We start from the raw sequence: 13476 nt of genomic DNA on the forward strand, positions 1-13476 counted from the left end.
CTGAAAACTGTCTGTTTCATAAGATGCGACTTACCATAGCCACATCCACATGTATCATTTTGATATCTATTCGGGGGTGTACCGACACCTGTTTACATATTTGCTTGGTTTGTGTTGTTTCGCTTCTTTAATCACCATGCGTTGACCCTGCTGGCCTGCGCAGTGTTGATAGGCACTAATACTAAATCAACAACTAGCAGTTCAAAATCGGCTGTGACTTTTGTAGTTATCGAGGAAATTAAAATCGGCAACCACATGCAATCCATTGTAGATGTTATTGTTTCAGAATTACCTACATGTATATATTTCTATGACTGAAAATCTCTTCGTAATTGAGTTTGTATTGGTCAGAAAGTTATTGTAGTGCGGCTGATAAAATAGTATAATGTAATAATAGTGATACAAAACACCTGTCCCTCTATTGCTTTTAGTACGAATTCTTTGTGTCGTTGTCTTTGACCGTATCTGACCTGTCCACCTCAGTCAGGTGTTCTGGTCAGCAGTGATATCTATCGTATGATCTGTAAGTGGACCAGGGTCCTTGCTCCTAACCAGGTCATCGTTTTGGTATATGTATATTAAATTGTTCATTCTCCATATAAGTTAACCGTATTGCTTAACTAGACTCTAACGTGATTGATAACAGATCAAATGTTCGCCTTCACAAAAACTACTCATCCCTCTAATGCTATATATCAGGCAAGTTCCCAATGGTATACATTGTTGATGCAATATCGAATTAAATCTTTTCATGAAAATATTCACCTTACTCCTTACAGATCGCGGAGCAGTATCCTCACCGGAGTATATCCTTTCCGTTTCGGACTACAGGTAAGTGTCATTACAACCACCCATTCACCATTTTTGAGATAAATATTTTTTTTCTAGAAGCGCCTGTGTCAATGATAAAGTAAGACAGGAGGCGAGGGTTTCTACCTGTTGAAACTCGACATATCCTTACAACCAAAACAAATCGTTGAGAGAGGTCCTCTCGCGTTTGCGCACCGGCCATATAATATCTAACCCACATTTATATTTTACGGAAGGAAGATCCTCATTTTGTTATGCCTGCGATCAACTTTTTACTGTCAAGCATTTTATGACGAATGCTCCAGATTCAGACTCGCGATACCTTTATAACGGTACCGACATGAAATGTTTGCTCGATATAATTTCTACGTCGTTTATATTTGATTATTTCATGCATAAGAACTTTATAATATGATATAATGTGTTTTGCAGCCAGTTCTCGTAATATGATATCAGTGATTTTGAGATTTTTACCTTTTCACATTTTAGTTTGAGTGCGACGGGGTTGTTTATTTTTGTGTGTGAACGTCCTTCTGATCTGGTGGTGTTCAAATACAATACTCCTTTATATAACATCGCAATACACACATCTAGGTGTAGATTTGGTACCAAATCTGACCCAGTAGTTAAGTGATAATTGAGTATAGACTGCTGTCGTAAATAATGATTGGTATGACCTTTGTTTTAATGACTATCCAAATAGATTGTACTTTGTGATTGTTGTTGCCATGACGCTCAAGCGTTGCTACCATTTGAAACCCAATATTTGTTATCGTCATTTCTATTGGCTATATTTGTTACTCTATGTAAGGTTTGTTGTTATGATCTGTACACTGATGTTAATATAATATGTTACCTGACAGAATGGTGTCATCAGACCTGCCGAAGCTAAACATCTACCCACCAACTATCCAACACTGCCGGAAAAACTGCGGGACGCGGGATATGCAACGCACATGATCGGAAAGTAAGTCTGGAAAACTCGTAACTGGTGTGTCCTAAAACCTATTTCTGCTGATAAACACTGATTCCTGAAGTACATGTTGGCGATTTCTTATTGGTGTTGAATATGAATTATTATGAAAATCGCTGATTCCAAAATTTGTCAAATAGGTATCAAGTCATTTATTTATACATGACCTTATTTTACCGGTCGATGTCATCGCAAGATCTACGTTGTACTTGATCTAAACCTCAAAATTTCATCCTTGCTTGATTTAACCGATTTGAAGTGGTATCAGCTAGAAAACTTTTTCCTCAGTTTTGAACTTGGTTGCAATTTTTATCCAAATACATGTATTTCACTATTTGGTGCCAATAGGAAGATTTTCATACAAAACTGTTGAATCAATTTACGGGACAAAAATGCGCAATCTGCATATACATGTAGTAATATACCTGGTAGAGAATACTGATACTTGGTATAAGGAGGAATTGACCCCCAGAAAACAAGGTGGGAAGCAATGACGTCAATGGTGTCACGCGACATCGAACGTCTCGAGAAGGGACCCGACAAACAATGTCTAGTACTCTGATAGGTCGTTTTAGTCAGTAGGACAGTTTAGGCCAGTGACCTTTTAAGATGGACGGTAGATAAATGTGTAAGTAAATTGAAGTCTGCCGGGTATTCGGCCATGACCCAGTCAGATCGGTTCAGCAGTTTTATGAGTTCATTATCATACCTCTAACCACTTGTTACACACGTATGGACAGAGGTACTGACCTGCAATGGGTCAATCACTCATTTATATCAGGTTTAAACCAAACAAAATGTATTTGCTTAATTAGTGTTTTCCAGACTGTTAAATATTGTCTTTTCGTTGTAATTGTGTTGATGGAACCACATAAAATTGCTCTAGATAAGAATTGTTAGCGACCGAAAATCTCGCATGTCATTAATAAATCGAGATGTAATTTAAAATATAATATACTTTTAATTGTAGTTTAGCATAGGGAATTCCGAAAATTGGGTCAGATAACCGATGAAGATAACTGATAAAATACGAAGAAAAACTTATATTAAAGTTAATAATAAAGACGATGGTTGAGTTCCGAATAATCAATTGTTTTTTATTACTTATAAATATATCAATGAGCATTGGTTTATTTCAAATTATAGAGTTCTGAATCAAAACCAATGGTAATTGTATCAAGTGTGTTCGTTCTGGTTTCGCATCTTAACTGCATGTAAATATTGAAGTTCATTGACCTTCGTATATATATGTTTTACACACAGCTCCATCCTATGTACCTTTGTTATTTATGCTTCACACCAGCTCAATCCTATGTACCTTTGTTACGCCATTTGCCTTATAATGCTGACCTGTAGTAATTTTGTTACCGCTGACCTCTGCAGTTATTGTCTCGTATAGATTCCTTGACATAAAGATTATTCTTTTTATCCAGATGGCACTTAGGGTTTTGCAACTGGCGGTATACTCCTACACAGAGGGGCTTCGACAGTTTCCTGGGCTTCTACACCGGGGCGCAGGACTACTACAAACATACCAGAGGTAGGTGTAGATATAACGAAACAATTTTACAAAGTTATTTTGTTTTAAATTAAAAATCTGCTGAGGTGGTGTCAAATGTAAAATTGTGGTCATTTTCGATGTCACTTAAGTAGACAGAAGATCCGGGAGTGCATGGCCGCGTACAATCATGCAGGGGGATAACACAATTCTGTCTACCCCAAACTCTTTGTCACTTTTAATTCTGTCCGTAGATTATTACAGATAATATCAGTCGTTTTAATTAATATATAGAAACAATAAGAAAAACATCTTAGGAAGTACGTGAATCATTGGAAATAAGCCGAATGCTACCTTTAGTATGACATTACTGTACTTTTAAACTTCATTTTGGAATTATCTAAAATATTTTCCCCTTTTTTCTTACAGAAAATGGTTACGATTTCAGATTCAACGCGTCAGTTTACCATCCCCCGAGAAAACAATATTCGACGGTAAGTACCTGTAGACATAGGAATAATGGAATGCGCATAATAGATACATCTTAATTAAATGATTTAGTGATTTTAGACGCCAAGGTGTACCATTTCTCCACTTACAATGTCTACTTGTACACCTGGTCATTGTAATAATACACGCATATTAGAATTTAGTTAGTTAGTTAAAATGCTTAACGGCCCATCAACACTATAAAGATCATTAGGGCCAAAAAAAGTGATTAAAAATACAAGCAAAATGGGCAAGAGGCAAAATGACATAAAACAACGAAACATGTAAAAATGTAGACATATATTGGTACACTCACGATAAGTATAAAAATCAAAAAGTGGCTATGGTTAGTCAAATCTTGTGATAAAGTCCAATAACTTCAGAATTTAGTATTAAATCATACAATACCCATTATTTACCTGCTTGATGCTATTTTATTTGTTTTGTTTTCATATCATGCCGTTAACCCCATAAACAATTCATATTGAAAGGTGCTTGACACTTTTGTTTGGTTTTCAAACTATCCTTTGCACATATACCCAGGTACTATTATGTAGACAGCTGTATCGTCCGGCTTTTTAATGAATCTATAAAATAATGTCATACATTTTGTGTGCCCCATATACAAAATTATGAACTCTCTGGAAGCCGTCGGGTTATAACTTAAGATAAGACTAACAATAGTCACATTTATCTAGTTAAACTATATATGTGTATATACCTACATATCATTACATATTTCGCTTGTTTCATGTTCTTTCGTTCAGTACCTTTCTTCGCTCACCATTTATTGGCTGTATTGACATGTTAGTGATAATGATAATAAGTATGTGCCCCTGAATGTTTTTTTCATAACTCTGATGTTAATTTAAGTTATTATCATTTCGTCTTCAGAAAACCTATGCGGACCGTGCCGTGGAGGTAATCCAGGAGAATCGGAAATCGGATAAACCTCTCTTCATGTACCTGTCCTTCCAGTCCGTCCATACTCCACTACAGGTCAGGATCCCCTGTATTCCTACTAATCACCCGTCCATACTCCACTACAGGTCAGGATCCCCTGTATCCGTCCATACTCCACTACAGGTCAGGATCCCCTGTATTACTACTAATCATCCGTCCATACTCCACTACAGGTCAGGATCCCCTGTATTCCTACTAATCACCCGTCCATACTCCACTACAGGTCAGGATCCCCTGTATTCCTACTAATCATCCGTCCATACTCCACTACAGGTCAGGATCCCCTGTATTCCTACTAATCACCCGTCCATACTCCACTACAGGTCAGGATCCCCTGTATCCGTCCATACTCCACTACAGGTCAGGATCCCCTGTATTCCTACTAATCACCCGTCCATACTCCACTACAGGTCAGGATCCCCTGTATCCCTACTAATCACCCGTCCATACTCCACTACAGGTCAGGATCCCCTGTATCCGTCCATACTCCACTACAGGTCAGGATCCCCTGTATTCCTACTAATCATCCGTCCATACTCCACTACAGGTCAGGATCCCCTGTATCCCTACTAATCATCCGTCCATACTCCACTACAGGTCAGGATCCCTGTATCCCTACTAATCATCCGTCCATACTACACTACAGGTCAGGATCCCCTGTATCCGTCCATACTCCACTACAGGTCAGGATCCCCTGTATCCGTCCATACTCCACTACAGGTCAGGATCCCCTGTATCCGTCCATACTCCACTACAGGTCAGGATCCCCTATATTCCTACTAATCATCCGTCCATACTACACTACAGGTCAGGATCCCCTGTATCCGTCCATACTCCACTACAGGTCAGGATCCCCTGTATCCCTACTAATCACCCGTCCATACTCCACTACAGGTCAGGATCCCCTGTATCCGTCCATACTCCACTACAGGTCAGGATCCAATGTATTCCTACTAATCATCCGTCCATAATCCACTACAGGTCAGGATCCAATGTATCCCTACTAATCATCCGTCCATACTCCACTACAGGTCAGGATCCCCTGTATTCCTACTAATCACCCGTCCATACTCCACTACAGGTCAGGATCCCCTGTATCCGTCCATACTCCACTACAGGTCAGGATCCAATGTATTCCTACTAATCATCCGTCCATACTCCACTACAGGTCAGGATCCCTGTATTCCTACTAATCATCCGTCCATACTCCACTACAGGTCAGGATCCCCTGTATCCCTACTAATCATCCGTCCATACTCCACTACAGGTCAGGATCCCTGTATCCCTACTAATCATCCGTCCATACTACACTACAGGTCAGGATGTCAGGATCCCTGTATCCCTACTAATCATCCGTCCATACTACACTACAGGTCAGGATCCCCTGTATCCGTCCATACTCCACTACAGGTCAGGATCCCCTGTATCCGTCCATACTCCACTACAGGTCAGGATCCCCTGTATCCCTACTAATCACCCGTCCATACTCCACTACAGGTCAGGATCCCCTATATTCCTACTAATCATCCGTCCATACTACACTACAGGTCAGGATCCCCTGTATCCGTCCATACTCCACTACAGGTCAGGATCCCCTGTATCCCTACTAATCACCCGTCCATACTCCACTACAGGTCAGGATCCCCTGTATCCGTCCATACTCCACTACAGGTCAGGATCCAATGTATTCCTACTAATCATCCGTCCATAATCCACTACAGGTCAGGATCCAATGTATCCCTACTAATCATCCGTCCATACTCCACTACAGGTCAGGATCCCCTGTATTCCTACTAATCACCCGTCCATACTCCACTACAGGTCAGGATCCCCTGTATCCGTCCATACTCCACTACAGGTCAGGATCCAATGTATTCCTACTAATCATCCGTCCATACTCCACTACAGGTCAGGATCCCTGTATTCCTACTAATCATCCGTCCATAATCCACTACAGAACAGGATCCCATGTATTCCTACTAATCACCCGTCCATACTCTACTACAGGTCAGGATCCCCTGTATTCCTACTAATCATCCGTCCATACTCCACTACAGGTCAGGATCCCCTGTATTCCTACTAATCATCCGTCCATACTCCACTAAACGTCAGGATCCCCTGTATTCCTACTAATCATCCGTCCATACCCCACTAAACGTCAGGATCTCTGTATTCCTACTAATCATCCGTCCATACTCCACTACAGGTCAGGATCCCCTGTATTACTACTAATCATCCGTCCATACTCCACTACAGGTCAGGATCCCCTGTATTAATACTAATCATCCGTCCATACTCCACTAAACGTCAGGATCCCTGTATTCCTACTAATCATCCGTCCATACTGGTAACGTAAATGCGGTGTATTTAGGACATATACCTGGAGCTAGTTTGGATAACATTCCTAAATATACGGAAATATCTTCACTGAAAATTGTCCCAATGACAGCATTACTGAATTCAAGACATTACATTATATAATTATATATCTTTTTAATGATCACTTTAAAATATATCCTATATACCCCATGTATACATTTTATATACATTCAGTGTTCGAAGTATTTGATGATATTCAAATATACACTCATTGGTATAGTCAGGCTCCTCTGATTCTACCGTCTAACGTAATTCACAATTTTCCGGCGCTGTTCGAGTTAAACATAGTAGAAGACTGACATACTTGTATTAAAGAGAGGTAACTCTAACATGCATCTCACAGAAACTCTACGAAGTCTCGGTAAATGATTTTTACTTATATAAATTCATTACAGACGAGATAATAAATATCCACAATAATGCTAACTTACATCATGTTTATCCTTATAAATGTCCAGGTGCCAAAGAAATTCCAATCACTGTACAAGAATGTGAAGAACAAGGAGCGGAGGATATATAATGGTAAATTACTTGTTATATCTAATATTTTTATGAAAGATTTAAAATCTATTTGCACATATTTATTATTAGTTCAGTATAGCTGAAAACACGTTTTAACGGCGCGATTGTTAAAAAGTAATTGTAATAACATGATCAGATGCAGCATTGACTTCTCAACGTGTAATGATATACAGAATATAAACATGTGACACTGATTTAAAATTCAACGCCAGAAGTAAGTATTCCGAAAAAAACCTATTATTAAATATATAATTATGTTGATGTTATTTATACAAATCTTTCAGTTTACTGAGTTCAGGTTTACATGGGCGAGGAACGCTGTAATGAACAACGCATAGCTAGCGATTCAGTCTTATAGGACGGCCTTCTCTGGGTCTTAAGTAGTATGCTTCAGTGAGGCAGCACTGTAATTTCTTTGATGTAAGGGAAAGTCGATATACGAAACTCAGAACACCTAACACTTAAAAAAAAGCTGGTTGGCTTTGGTATCTTATTAGAAAGAGATATTCGCCAGTTTTTTCGCTGGCATTAAATATTGTTGAAGACGGAATGACCAAAAAATACAGGCTTTCATTAAGTGCTCAGGATTCATCTCGAGTTTACGTATAAGTTAATTATGAGATGGATATGGTGCGTGCTAAAAAGAGCTGGGTGCGGTTGTCGGGAAATGATGGCGTTTGACTAATTGAATAATGAGATACAGAAATCTCAATGCGAGGCAAACTGAAATACCGGTTGTATTGATGACATGACATTCTTTCACAGGGATGGTAACCGCTATGGATTCTGCTATAGGAACAGTTATAGCTGCCCTTAAAAAGTATAAATACCTACAGAACTCAATCATTGTCTTCACAACTGATGTGAGTATTGTATGCAATTTGTATAATGCTATTGCACTTTTAAAAGATGAAAGTTGATATTTCGTAGGGAAATTATTTTTCTTTGGTTATCTAGAGCATAAAAGTAACACATTCAGAAGTATGTAAGCTAAATTTACCAAGTGTTTGATGCTATCATTATGATTAAATAACTAAGTTTTAAAACTGATCTAAAAAGCAAGGAAAGAACTATACCATAAAATAGACGAACACAGTTTGACAGCAATATCATTGTAAAGACTTTTATACCTTTTATGTGATAAATATGTTATAGAATGGAGGAGCTGCCCACGTAGCTGGAAACAACCTTCCTCTGAGGGGCTCCAAAACCACACTATGGGAGGGTGGTACTCGGGCAGTGTCCTTTGTACTCGCCAAGAAATACCAGAAGCGGAAGAGCATTATTCACGATGGGTAGGTTGAACCTCCTTAAAAACCGGGAATTCTCCTCTGTGCCTTCAGCTTATAGGACACTGAAGAGGCAAAACATTATTTTCTTCCTTCGCTACATCACTTTCATCACATGGAACTGACGTGGCCCCCTGAAGAATTGGGGTTTTACTTCTGTGTCTTCTAGTTAGGGGACATTGAAGAGACCAAAAGAATATCTTCTTTTCACATTGCAACACTTGGGATCTTAAATCTTTTTTTTCTATCCTCTGAGTTTCTTTACTTTGTTTCCTTACTCTTTGTGTCTCATTGACACCCGTTCTCATATAACCCAGGCTGTTGCGAGGACGTTCAAAAACAAGATATTTTATCAAATAACTGCATTCGTGTTTTTTTTCCTTTTCTTTCCCATCTGTTCCCTCTGTATGTGCTTTGTTTTCTGTTATTGGTGTCGCCTTTACGCCTTTCTCGTATGCAATTATAAACTTCTTTTATTTTATTTTAAACTATAGTGTTGTATTTATAGTACAAAAGAAGAACAGAGGCACTATAATGAAACATTGTGTTCTGAATCACTTAACACCAAAGAAAAAGTAAAGACTAAATAAAGCCTCACTACTCCCTTTCTTTCAGATTGTTCCATGCAGTCGATTGGTTTCCCACACTTCTGGCGGCGGCTGGTGTGAAAACAAAAGGTGATACATCCAGGATGTTATTGTTTTTCTGTATGTGGTGACAGTATTGGGGGCAATAAAAATATAAAATTGAAAACAAATATTACGGTCGAGTGTCCCGCCGTTAAAAAATCAAACCATAAATGGTTAGTTTTGTGAAGCTCGAATACACAAGTGAGATAGTAGGACATTCTACCTTCAGTCCTTTTTATTGTACAATATCGAAACCATTGTAGTAAGATGTAACGGAGAGGGTTCCCCACATAGCATTATCCACATGGTATTGTCCACATGGCATTATTTACATGACTTTATCCACATTGTACTCTCCACATAGTTTTATCCACAGTGTATTACCAACATGGCATATGTCACATGGCATTATCCACATGGTATTATCCACATTGTAGTATCCATATAGTGTTATCCACATGGTTTAATCTACATTGTAGTATCCATATATTATTATCCACATTGTATAATCAACATGACTTTATCCACTTGGTATTATCCACATGTTATTATCCACATTGTAGTATCCATATAGTATTACCCACATTGTTTTATCCACATGGTATTATCCACATGGTATTATCCACATGGTATTATTCACATGGTATTATCCACATGTTATTATCCACATTGTAGTATCCATATAGTATTACCCACATTGTTTTATCCACATGGTATTATCCACATTGTAGTATCCACATATCCACATGGTATTATTCACATGGTATTATCCACATGTTATTATCCACATTGTAGTATCCATATAGTATTACCCACATTGTTTTATCCACATGGTATTATCCACATGGTATTATCCACATGGTATTATTCACATGGTATTATCCACATGTTATTATCCACATTGTAGTATCCATATAGTATTACCCACATTGTATTATCCACATGGTATAATCCACATGACTTTATCCACATGGTATTATCCACATGGTATTATCCACATGGTATTATCCACATTGTATTATCCACATTGTATTACCCTCTACGTTTGATATTACAGGGATGGATATAGATGGTATGAACCAGTGGCCTATGCTGAAGGGAAAGCCGTCCCGACGGAAGGAGTTTGTCTACAACATTGACTCCAGTAGTGGCTTAACGGTGGCCGCCATTAGGTACAGTGTCACGTGACTTTCAACAGTAATTCATTGATAGTTTATTGTTGCGATTTGGGAATTTTTCGACATTCTTGGATAAATCTTACTATAATTTTTAAACATTTCTTCGCAAGAACATTTCAGCGTCTGAAAAACAATCGCCAAATCAGCAGTGTACAAACAAGCCGATCGCAACTTCTCGACCAATTCTGTTAACGTTCGAATGATTGTTGGCAGAATGGGTTCTTTCTGAAATGAAAATAACCGTTTTCGAGTTTGTTTGATTGAGGGTTGAAAACATTCAGTATTTTTTTGTCTTTTAGTTTCAGGTTTTACTAAACAAATCAACCAATTGGTATCACATTATCATTTTGACTGGCCGTTTTTAGATATGGAGATTACAAGCTGATCCAGGGAAGTCCCGGAAAATACAATGACTGGTATCGGATCCCAAAGGGACCAGCTAAATGTACCAAGTTCAAGGAAATGGACGACGAAGAAGAAGAGGACTTTTTCAAATACCGCGGTCTCAATAAGGCGATGAAGAAAGTCAAAGGATACTTTTCTTGGATGTTCGGAAGGGTGACCGGTGTTAACTGGAAAAAGTACCGCTACAAGAAACTGCAAAAACATTGTCTACAAGAGGAAAGGAAATCGATGAGGAAGTTCATTTTCCCAAAATACCAAATGTTTGACATCAGGAGTAAGTAGAAAAAGTCACTGACGTTATGTACTTATGTATATACATTAAATGTTGATATCGTATCCCTCATTATCCCAGAGTCTCGATATCAGGCACTGTGGACCAATGGCCGCAAGGACTGATGTCGGACATTGGCTGATAAGGTCGATTATCCAAAATACAAATGTAGTTCTACATTATACAGTGTATTAAAAACCGTTAATGTAAGGAAATAATGAAATATAGATTATATTACACTATCTAGACATATTTCGAGCAGACATCACTGGTATACCGACAGTCCAAATGTTCACCAATATTATCTGGACACATTTCGAACAGGCTGCGCTAGTTTATTGCAGTCCAAACATTTTGTAAACATTTTGTAACTGTATTCTTTTACGGCAAGCATGAAATACTGGTTATATGTTATAAACTGGGACTGTTAATATGAATTATTTGGTATTACATTATTATACTGGTTATACATTGTATGTTATAAACTGGGACTGTTAATATGAATTATTTGGTATTACATTATTATACTGGTTATATGTTATAAACTGGGACTGTTAATATGAATTATTTGGTATTACATTATTATACTGGTTATACAATGTATGTTATAAACTGGGACTGTTAATATGAATTATTTGGTATTACATAATTATACTGGTTATACATTTGTATGTTATAAACTGGGACTGTTAATATGAATTATTTGGTATTACATTATTCATTCCCATTTTCTGAAATCCTGCTACTTACATGTATATTTCGGAACATCAGGGCCCAGATGTTCGAAGGGTCATTAGGCTAACCACTAGCCAAATCAGGGAGGGTTAGAAACTCGCCTTGGTGTACCAGGTAGGGGCGGGGACTAGCCGTATCAGGGAGGGTTAGAAACTCGCCTTGGTGTACCGGGTAGTGACGGGGACTAGCCGTATCAGGGAGGGTTAGAAACTCGCCTTGGTGTACCGGGTAGTGACGGGGACTAGCCGTATCAGGGAGGGTTAGAAACTCGCCTTGGTGTACCGGGTAGTGACGGGGACTAGCCGTATCAGGGAGGGTTAGAAACTCGCCTTGGTGTACCAGGTAGGGGCGGGGACTAGCCGTATCAGGGAGGGTTAGAAACTCGCCTTGGTGTACCGGGTAGTGACGGGGACTAGCCGTATCAGGGAGGGTTAGAAACTCGCCTTGGTGTACCGGGTAGTGACGGGGACTAGCCGTATCAGGGAGGGTTAGAAACTCGCCTTGGTGTACCGGGTAGTGACGGGGACTAGCCGTATCAGGGAGGGTTAGAAACTCGCCTTGGTGTACCAGGTAGGGGCGGGGACTAGCCGTATCAGGGAGGGTTAGAAACTCGCCTTGGTGTACCAGGTAGTGACGGGGACTAGCCGTATCAGGGAGGGTTAGAAACTCGCCTTGGTGTACCGGGTAGTGACGGGGACTAGCCGTATCAGGGAGGGTTAGAAACTCGCCTTGTTGTACCGGGTAGTGACGGGGACTAGCCGTATCAGGGAGGGTTAGAAACTCGCCTTGGTGTACCGGGTAGTGACGGGGACTAGCCGTATCAGGGAGGGTTAGAAACTCGCCTTGGTGTACCGGGTAGTGACGGGGACTAGCCGTATCAGGGAGGGTTAGAAACTCGCCTTGTTGTACCGGGTAGTGACGGGGACTAGCCGTATCAGGGAGGGTTAGAAACTCGCCTTGTTGTACCGGGTAGTGGCGGGGACTAGCCGTATCAGGGAGGGTTAGAAACTCGCCTTAGTATATACTAGGTAACGGCGGGGACTAGTCGTATCAGGGAGGGTTAGAAACTAATTGTGAGTAGGCATGTTATAAAACTATCTTTGGCCGCTTTTGTAAATCCCATCTAAGCGAATTTACCAAGGGGCCGCGGTGGCCGAGTTAAGGTGTCCCAACACTCTATCACTACTAGGCCTGCACCTTTTGGTCGCGAGTACGAAACCCACGTGAGGCAGTTGCCTGGTACCAAGTGGGTACAGGCCAGTGGGTTTTTCGGCATAGCCGTATAATATTCTTTTGGCCCCGGATATGACGCGACAGGTGGCGTTACTGGTCAAT

At 39.7% G+C, this 13476-nt stretch overlaps 1 protein-coding gene across 1 annotated transcript in view; it reads left to right on the plus strand.

Annotated features, from left to right (window-relative positions):
- LOC117336269 (arylsulfatase I-like) overlaps window positions 1-13476 on the plus strand; it is a 34782-nt gene that overhangs the window by 17505 nt on the left and 3801 nt on the right. The window contains exons 3-13 of the mRNA XM_033896748.1: window positions 780-831; window positions 1674-1777; window positions 3217-3323; window positions 3711-3775; window positions 4665-4769; window positions 7571-7634; window positions 8400-8497; window positions 8790-8929; window positions 9539-9600; window positions 10610-10724; window positions 11096-11409. Coding sequence (XP_033752639.1) covers window positions 780-831; window positions 1674-1777; window positions 3217-3323; window positions 3711-3775; window positions 4665-4769; window positions 7571-7634; window positions 8400-8497; window positions 8790-8929; window positions 9539-9600; window positions 10610-10724; window positions 11096-11409 — 1226 coding nt within the window. The remainder of the gene's footprint in view (window positions 1-779; window positions 832-1673; window positions 1778-3216; window positions 3324-3710; window positions 3776-4664; window positions 4770-7570; window positions 7635-8399; window positions 8498-8789; window positions 8930-9538; window positions 9601-10609; window positions 10725-11095; window positions 11410-13476) is intronic.

Source organism: Pecten maximus, chromosome 10 (assembly GCF_902652985.1).
Source record: "Pecten maximus chromosome 10, xPecMax1.1, whole genome shotgun sequence".
In the NCBI taxonomy this organism is placed as follows: domain Eukaryota; kingdom Metazoa; phylum Mollusca; class Bivalvia; order Pectinida; family Pectinidae; genus Pecten; species Pecten maximus.